This window comes from Condylura cristata, unplaced genomic scaffold (genome assembly GCF_000260355.1).
Source record: "Condylura cristata isolate star-nosed mole 26May11 unplaced genomic scaffold, ConCri1.0 scaffold00024, whole genome shotgun sequence".
NCBI lineage: Eukaryota > Metazoa > Chordata > Mammalia > Eulipotyphla > Talpidae > Condylura > Condylura cristata.
The window spans coordinates 26,930,670-26,940,399 of NW_004567125.1; the positions used below are offsets into that span (position 1 = coordinate 26,930,670).

At 38.8% G+C, this 9,730-nt stretch overlaps 1 protein-coding gene across 9 annotated transcripts in view; it reads right to left on the minus strand.

Moving 5' to 3' along the window:
* Positions 1-6,926, minus strand: part of EDEM3 (ER degradation enhancer, mannosidase alpha-like 3) — a 64,179-nt gene extending 57,253 nt beyond the window's left edge. For 8 of the 9 annotated variants that reach the window (XM_012729227.1, XM_012729228.1, XM_004688567.2 and 5 more), the window contains exons 1-2: positions 6,574-6,915; positions 2,426-2,471 (exon numbers count right to left, since the gene is read on the minus strand). In XM_012729227.1, the coding sequence (XP_012584681.1) occupies positions 2,426-2,471; positions 6,574-6,731 (204 nt within the window). In that variant the 5' untranslated portion in view covers positions 6,732-6,915. Of the gene's footprint in view, positions 1-2,425; positions 2,472-6,573 lie in introns of all 9 variants that reach the window. The other variant, XM_004688566.2, reaches the window with a different exon arrangement.
* Positions 6,927-9,730: the final 2,804 nt, after the last annotated feature.

Sequence of the window (9,730 nt, forward strand, 5' to 3'; positions counted from 1 at the left end):
TGTGTGTAAAGGGAGCCTTGTGTAAATTCCGGTGTGTGTGTGTGTGTGTGTAAAGGGAGCCTTGTGTAAATTCCGGTGTGTGTGTGTGTGTGTGTGCGTGTGTGTGTGTAAAGGGAGCCTTGTATGAATTCCGGGAAAGTGTTCTGAGAGATTTAGGAGGGCAAGTTCAATTTCAGAACGAACAAAAGATAGTGGTAGTGACAGGAACAGTATAAGTAAACTTTTATGTAGTGTTTCCTATTTGCCAGTCACTAGTTCTAAGCACCTCAATTATATGACTGTTTAATCCTGACCACCATAATGAGACAACCATTTATAGAGATGAAGTAACAGGGTTAGGAAAATTAGATATCTTTCTCATTGTAACCCAAAAAATAACATTTAATAAGCATTTATATTCTAGGTACAGAACATATGAAAGACTAATTCTTTAAAAATTAAAGAAAATGGCCCGTTCTCAAAAATCTTACAGAAAGTGATAACCTTTTAAAATTATTGACATAAGACACTCAGCTAGCTAAACAGGAGAGCATGAGACTCTTAAAAAATTATATAGGAAGAGACATTGCTGAGGTTTTATGTAATTTGTCATAGTATTCAGATCAGTAAACAGCTGAGACAGGCTTTGAATTCAAAGCCATCTAACTCCTAAACCTATGTACTTCTACTCTGCAGCAAGCTACCACTGTGTGTGAGTATAGGAATAGAAAAACTTTTCAGCTGACTTCAAATACCAAACACAGGGCACCTGGTCTCTGGTTAATATTTTAGAACTGTTTTGTTTTATTTGAGAACCAGAAAGAGGAAGTATGAATTCTAGACTAAATCTTGGGTTCAAACCTCACATAAATTGAGTCTAACACAAGTATACTGCAAGACACTTAACACTGTAAAATAACTGAGCAGTTAAAAATATCTAGATGGGAGTGGCTCCCCTGGAAAAGTGGGGGATGCTAATTCTAGTTCAGTCTCTGAAGTTGAAATCCATTTCAGGTCTTCTAGGGAGGTAGGTATAACAATGTTATCCAATTAGAGCCTAGAATAAGAACCAAACCAGGAAGTCCTCTGAAGGCTGCCCTCAAGAAACAGCTTTGTCCCAAACCCACTTACTAAATGCAGTATGTATTAGGGAAAATGTGTTGATAGAATCTATTGCTGTTTACCTGATAAGGGACAAGACAGTAAAGATGCTATAGTTTACAAGGAGAGGTTCCTTTTCACAGTAAGATATACTCAAGTGATCCAGTTTTTTTATATTTTATTCAACTTGGGAACCAAAATTACATACTTAAGAAATTTCTAAGGTGTGAAGGTGTAGCAGGGTTCCACTTGGTCACCTCATAACATTATCCTATATTTGTTAAGCTATGTCTTAGTCCAAACAATTAACCAGGGATAAATGATGTTTAAAGAAATAGTTAATCGCTGAGCTTTTGAAAAATGAATCCAAAATTGTGTTTTCAACATGGTTAAAAATACCCAAACTTCATTATCATTATGAACATATAACAGATTATTTTAACAGATGAAGATACTTGGTTTGCAATGAAAACCAGATTCAGCGAAATCAGTAGAAAAACACAGAATCAATTAAAGATGGTTCTTTGCCAAATTTCCCCCAATGGCATTCCCTACCCTTAATCATAAAAGAAAATCTACATTTTAAAGTATAATAAAAGTCATAAAGAAACAATTCTCAGAATTCTAACTTTTCAAAGTTGCACAAATTTACATGTAAAGTTTTCTTTAGAACTCTAAAATGTATTGTCTTATCTTTATGTTTATCATTATGTTTTAATGTTTCAAAATTTTCACCTGTGGTAAAAAAACACAAAGTATAAAATTTACCATGGTTAAGTTCAATAATGTTAAATATATTGCATTGTGCAACAGTTCTCCAGAGCTTACCCATTTTGCAAAACTGAAACTGCTATTTTAAATAGCTAAATACTTTAAAACAATAAGGTACAGCATCTAGAATGCAAAACATAGTCAAATCAAAACCCCTTATTCAGACATTATTTGAACAGAGGCGAGGTGATAATCTGACACTTTTTAAGCAATGGTTTTCTTCATATGGTGAGTAAAGTTGTGTTTTTTTAATTAGAATAACTTAAGGTCAAGAACATCTTGTTCATGTTTACATCAACAGTATCTACCAATATAAAGCATTCAATAAACACAGCCAACAGAATCAAAGAAAATTGTTTAAACACAAAGTTTCATAACCTTATAATTCAATTTATTCTTACCTATTCAATGCATTGGTTCCCCAAGAATCATTACCAAGAATATTGTTAGCCTATATTTAGACTTTTTTTTTTTAAAAGAAGTGCTATAAATCCAGGTTTCAAATTTTCAGTTGACTGTTTCACCTAATACTCAGTTTACATCAATATTATGTAAAGGTAAGTTTTCTACTTACCATATAGTTACCAAATGCATGATCAAACATTTCCAGTACTTGATTCCTAATTTAAAAAAGCAGAAATGGAAAAGAAAATAAGTATATTCTATGTAAAGTCTTTCAGAAAGTTAATGCATCTTCATAAAAATAAACCAATAAAAAAATAAAAGAAAAATTTAGTTAGAAAGGGAAAAAGCAGGGTTAGGAAATACATCATTGTTAGTAAACAAGCTTTTATGAGTCACCACACACAGAGCTGGATCAAACTTTATTTCTAGCTATTTATATACAATTCACCTTATAATATATATCTCCTAAGAAATTGACCACCAATGCTGTAAAGAATATCGATGCTGAAACATATGCGTAAGTAGCTCTTAATAAAATTACTTAACAAAACTCTACAGAGTCCTAGAAGAAAAAATTATGACACCAGTTACTGCTAAGCCTCTTTATATATAGAGAGAGAGGGGTTGGTGGGTATTTATCTTGATGTGAAGTAACAATCAAAAAACCTGCCTTTCTTCTCAAACTGACTAAAATCACACATTCAAAAGATACATTTAATGATTCTATGATGTACTCTGTTCCTTTTTTAAAAATTACCAAAGTCAAATAACTAACAGTCACCTCTAAAATGAGAAAGCTAATTAAACAAACAAAAAAAGTCTATTTTGACTAATCCCTGTTTTTCAAAATCCCCAATGTGATTATTTAAAATCAAACTACTGATCTCCACACCAGATTTACTCAGTCAAAATCTTAGTAAAAGAAAGGAATTGATCTTTCCATTAAACACTCTTAGATTTGGGTGGTTTGAGAGTTACAGGAAAAACTTTGTCAATGGTATGTCTAGACCAGGTGAAATCACTAAATAATTAGCAAAGGACAAATAGTTTAATGATCTTTATAACTTACTATTATTCCCAAAGTTCTAGTGCCTATGGTGAAGAACTGAAGTAGCAAAGAAAATGGCTGGGTATGTTTTAGTTTTTCCTCCTCTTATATTGCAGTTGTCATTTTAAAAATGGTAATCATGACAAATAAAATACTGATAAAAAAAAAAAAAGAAATAATGTCCAGATACTGGTTATAATGACTAACAAATTCAAGTACAATCAAACTTGACAACTTTTTATGAAAGCCATTCAGGAGCACGTAATCAATTAAACACGTATCTAATCACTTTGCTAAAACATTAAATCTTTATGTGTTTATATGTATGAAAGAGTACGGGCAGATTACAAATCAAGTTATATCACAAAACTATGTATCTTACAGTACCCTTCTTGATATTTATTACACTGCTGCTAATAAGGATCTCTCAAGTTAGCTTAAAAAGTGTAAATTTCCCGGCCCTCCCTGGTGGGCAGCGGGTTAAAACACAGCACTGAGAAGCTAAAGCCACTTCCCCATGAGTTTGATTCCCGCCTGCCCCGGAGGTGACCACATGGGAGGTGACCACATGGCGAGCCAGACCTCTCCTGACCCGCCCGCTGCTCCCCTCAGCAGTGTACTTCGTCAATCTGCCTGTTCTGCTCCCCACTGTCTCTGGTGAAGCCTCTCGCCACCCCTCAGCCTCTGGCCTGTACCCCAGTTCTGTATGTACAAATAAATAAATCTTTAAAAAAAAAGTGTAAATTTCCCTTTCAAGCATTGCTATCAATAAATGGAATGTGGAACTTCTTCCTTCCCGAGATGGAATTAATATAAGAATTAATACAAGTAGCAGAAATTCCTGTAACTAGTAATGGCAGTGCTTAGACAGTATACTATAGATAACACTACTTTGGACTTGTTAAACCAACTTTGCTCTTAGTTTTCAAAACTGAGTAAATCATTATTTTCCAATTCTTATATTTCTGCAGCACATGATCAGCAAATTTCAGACTATATACTTCAAAGTGGAGATATTTAATATCCAAATAAACTCTCCCTTAGACATATAAATCCTAGTGAAATCATACTTAAGTGGCAGATTACCATATTAAAATGTTTCAACAAGGTTTATGTCAACAACTGGATAAAAATGTACAGATCCTCAGTTCAAAAGTATGTCTCTTCATTTTAAAATAATTTCTACAAGTCAATTTATTTTAAAATCACTTTGCCTATCAAGCTACAAAAATTAAGTATATATTTTCATTTAATGAAGAGATAACAGTAATAAAATCTACTATTACTTTTAATATACAGAAACAGAACAAGACTATATAACCAGGTAAATCAAAATAAACTGCAAGCAATGGAGCTTTATTATCTAAATGGTTTGGGAAAGAGGTGGGGCATTTTCTCCTTTTTATCTGAATTCATTATTTGGGCTTTAAAAAAAATCAAACAGGTAAATATAAGTCAGAGTTCAGTTTCCTGAAAACTTCCAGAGGGAAGAGCAGACAAATCACTGTTATTTGTGTTTTATAGTTTTCGACTTTGTATTCTTAGGACAATCTAAATCAACTAGCCTAAATAATTGTAATTTAGGCTTTTTTGATAAGAAGCCCAATATTTGAGCTAAAATCTCAAGACAATTTGGATGAATTTTCAACATAAAATAGAGAAAGGAGAGGTGAGCAGTGGCGAATTAAGTGTTATCTTAACAGATCTAATGTTTTTCAAGTTTTACAGACATGCAACACAATAGAGCAAACATTGGTTGAGACCACACAGACATGGGTTTCAATACAGACTCCACCATTTCCTAATTCTGCGACTGAGTAAGTCTGCCATGAGTGGCAATTTTCTTATCTACAAAATGGGGATAACATTCACCTTATTCAGAAGTAGCAGATGAGAGAACATATGCAAAATTCCTCTTACAGGATAGGGTATTCAGTGAAACATTTATCAGTGACATTAAATTCAAAAAGAGAAAACAAAAGGTACTTAATTAGAATTTAACATTATTTTTCTTCCTTCAAGCCACTTTTATTGTTATTTTACTTACAAACTAATATGTTACCCCTGCAACAGTTTACATAAGGAAGCACCAACCCTCCATCCCAGTTCCATGAGGTAATCATCTTTCCATTTTTTTAAAGCATAGATATTTTTTCTGTTCAAAACAAAATTGGATGGTACTATACATATTTTACAACTTGTATTTTTTGTCTTAATATATTCCAGACCGTCTTCCAATGACCTTCTTCTTTATTACCTGAATTATTTCAGAACATGAGTGCTCCAAGAAACACTGATTCTTTCTTTTTCATCTATCTCTACATCCTTATACATAGTGTACTTATTACTGTAGGGTAGATTCCGAGATGGGAATGATGAATCAAACAGTACATACCATTAAATTTTAGAAGATACTAAGTCATAGCAATTTACACTTCCACCAAGTTTTTTTTCACCTGAACTAATTAATACTGTATCTATGCGTTCAGTATTTGCTAATCTGATGGCACAAACCAGCCATCCCCTTTTAATCTACACAGCTCACAATTATGTGCGTGAGATACTTTTCGTTTTTATTGACCATTGCATTTCCTCTTGTGTGAATGAACTCTTCATGTCCTTTTGCCCATTTGCTGCTGATTCTTGACTCTTTCCTTATAAACTTGTGGAGCACTGTAAATATAACTGATGATCTTATAAACTTTAAAGATTGATAAAACTACTTTGAGTAAATAAACAGGTATATTTAACTGCGGCTTGGGCCAATATCAAATATTATTCTGTTATGAAAATGCACAGCAAGAAAATACTACTTTGTGTAAAGTTCAAGTTCCAATGAACACCCCTTTCCCATAACAGGTGTAAACACTATTTCCTTAACTGCAGTGCGATCGGCAACATTTTCCCAGCTGGGCGCTCACCTGGTAGAGACCTCTAACCATGTCCTCAACTAAATGACAACCGGAGAACTCGAGTGCAGCGACACGGGCTGCAGCCTCTCGCGGGCCCCTGACACGGTGGCAGCGCTGACACCCGCGGCTGGCCCCACGGAACCCGCACATGTCACCGACGGCCAGGCGACACCCCCAGCTCGGGATGGCGCGTCGCGGGGGCAGCCCTCACCTTCCCGGACAGAGTCGGCCCGCCAGGGTCCGTGCACACCCACCGCCGACAGGACAGGCCATAGCACGCCTGGGTCGCAATGACAGGCGCCCCGCCTGAGGTCAGTCCCTCGAGGAAACCCACCCTGGACTGCCCAGCACCCTTACCCAAGCTTCTGCTTCTCCTCCCTACTCATGGGCGCGGCCCCCGCCGTCCACACAGATGTGGCCGCCACTAGGCAGAACGCGGCTGTCGCCGCCAGCAGGCTCCATGGTGCTCGCAGGGGCACCGGGGACCCACAGCCCGGTCCACCGGCTCCGCTCATGGCCCCGCGGTTCCGCGCACGCGCAGCGGCTACGCCCGGCCGGTGGGACACATTGCCGGACGCCGGCGGCGAGAGGGCTGCGGGCCGCGCCGAGGGCGGACTGGTGACGAGCACTTGCTGCCGCCGTCGCAGAACTGTCTCCCGAAGACACCGAGCCGTTCCCCAGCGCCAGCGCTGCCGCTGCCGCCGCCCTCCGCCCTCCGCCCTCGGCAGACGAGCGCCTCCCCCGGCTTCCGGTGTCGTAGTCTAGGAAACCGCCTCCCCCACGCTACTTCCGGGTGGGGCTCCGGACGTGGAGCCTCATAACCAACTGGGACTAGGCTGGCGGGAGGCGGGCTCCGGTGACCAGAGAGGGCATTGGCTGGGAGAAGTGAGACGTGGACAAAAGGCGGGACGGGGGCGGGACTCTCATTCCGGCTCTTCCCGGACCCGTGAACTTGCCTCCTGAAGACTACCAGTTCCGGCATGCCCTGCAATCTGACTCCGCCCTTCCCGCTCCCCGCCCCCCCAGAGCGCTGCACCCTGGGACGTGTGGTCCTCCGAGGACCACTGGTGGATCCCGGGCTCCGACCTCTCTGGCACCGTGCAGCCAGCCTTTCCTCTTAGGGCAGCCAAACACCGGGCATCCGCCAGCATGTTTCCTCCTCCTGCGAATGATATTTCCCTTATGAGTACAGAAAGAGGCTCACTCGTCCCCACGCCATAGGGAATAGTGTTTATTAGGCTTCTGCCCTGGGGAGACTGCAAAAGCAATAACAGCAAAATGAATTAAGGCTTTGATGGGACTATACTGAGAGTTTTATTAGCAGTCTCTCATGCATTCATCAACTCTAGTAGGTAAGTACCATCATCCTCATTTTGAAAACGAGGAAACGAGGCCTGAAAAGTTAGGTAGCATGTCTGTCACTAACCTCTGGGTTAGATTACCACAAGCCTCGGACTGTGACCACTACGCAGCCCCTCCAGGGTGAGGAATGTACTGGAGACCTTCTGCATGGTTAACTATAGTTTAATAATTCATTGTCAGGAGAGCAATGTTAGCTGCAAGGAAAGTTTAATGAAGGACATTGAACCTTGCAGTTTGCTTTTAGTGATGCCCAAGTTAACCATTAGTACAACGACACATTGTTTTTCTTGTGTGACAATTCTGTAGATAGGTGCGGAATTTCCGAGCTGACGTGACCTCTCTGACTGCATGCAGTAAGTTGCTTACTCCTACCATCTGGAATATTCCTCTCAGTCTGGAAACTTTTCTTCTTCCTAGACTTATATCACCTTGCTTCCTTTGCTTTCCTTGGGGGGCGAAAAAAAAAAAAAAAATCGACCAGTCACGTGACATCTATGACTCATCTTTCTTCAATTCCCCTTTTTTTTAAAATGCAAATGTTCTTCCATTTTAAGGTTTCCTTTTTTTGTCTCTTTTCTCTTTGCTCTCTATTCCTTGGTGGATTTAATTATTACATCCCTGTGGTTGATCTCTACATCAATGCTGATCTTACCTCTTTTTCATGTCAAGCTCTAAGTTAGGTTGAAGGGTAGCTCAAATGTACTATGTTCCTAGTTCAGTTAATGAATCAGAATCATCTTCAGCTCATCTTGCCTCGTAGTCCATGCCCATTCAGTTGCCATATAGCTTCTACTTGTATCACTACCTTTCACTCTACTCCCAGATGTGCTCTGTTCAAGACTCCATTACCTCTTTCCTGAACCATTTGCAATGGCCTCCTAAATTATTTCTTTGCCACCAAACTTTTCTCTACGTTGCTTCCAAAGTTGGCATTCTAGGACATCGGCAAACCCTTGAACACCACATCTCTCTTCACCCATGCCTTACCCTTCAGTCCCATAAGAATCTGATAACTCAGATTCTCATGTTATATTCTTTCTGTGCCTTTGCTTTTGTTATCCTCTCTGCTATCCTACGTTCTTTGTTCAAAACACCCACTACTTATTAAGTCTTGAGTCACATCCCATCTCCATAAAACAGTCTAAAACCTTCCAGTCATTAGAAATCGCCGTCTCCCCATTTCTTCCCCGTATTCTGTCTTTATTATTATGTTTTTCACAGTCTATGAGGTTTTGTTTTTTAGACTTTTTGCCTGTTCCAAAACTCAGCACCGTGCTTCTGCTGTTATTGATGCTTAATAAAAGTTGAATATGTTACTTGTCCCTTATTCCTCCAGTTTCCTTATTTATAGAGACAATAATCTGTTCCTTTTATTAACTTTTACATGGGTGCGAGGTTCATTTGTGTACAATACTTAATTTTATTCCATGGACTTGCATCAGTTCCATCCTGACCCCTCTTCAGTAGTGCTAATGATGAAACCGGCTAAATAAATAATAGCTGTGAATTGTCCTTGACCCTGGCATAGAGAACAAGACAAGCTAAAGGTCATCACCGATCATCCGTGATTTGAAGGCTGGAAACAAAGAAAAAGAATTTCAATTATATTAAAATGTCGTCAAGTCAATTATTAGTAATGGATTACCAGCAGTAACAACAGTTTTCTTTCCCTTGGATGTTCCAAGACTTTGTAACAAGATTGACTATCAACTATTATTAAGAAACAATGCACTTGAGAAATACTGATTTTTAAAAAAATGTTTAGCATTTTCTAGGTTTCATTTTCTTGTTTATTTTCAAGCTTACATTGCTTTCTAAGAGTGTACAATAAAGACCCAGAGCATATTCTTTTTGATTTACTAAATAATAAACAGGTTTTTTTTTTCTCTTTTGCTGACATTCAATTTCTCACCAGTAGTTGAGTCCAATTTTCACTAATCTCTACACAATCATCAGGAAAAAAGTTGGTGAGGGCTAAAACTTTGCAATCAACCATGTACAAGGTGGAACCCATGGAAGTGAAAGAAAAAGGTATTCAAACGAGAACCAGCTTTAACCCCTTCATGGAAATAATACTCATTCTTAGCTAGCTGGCCCTTTTGGGATACTGGGGGGGGGGGGGATATTCACATTTCTTCTTTTTAAAACTGCC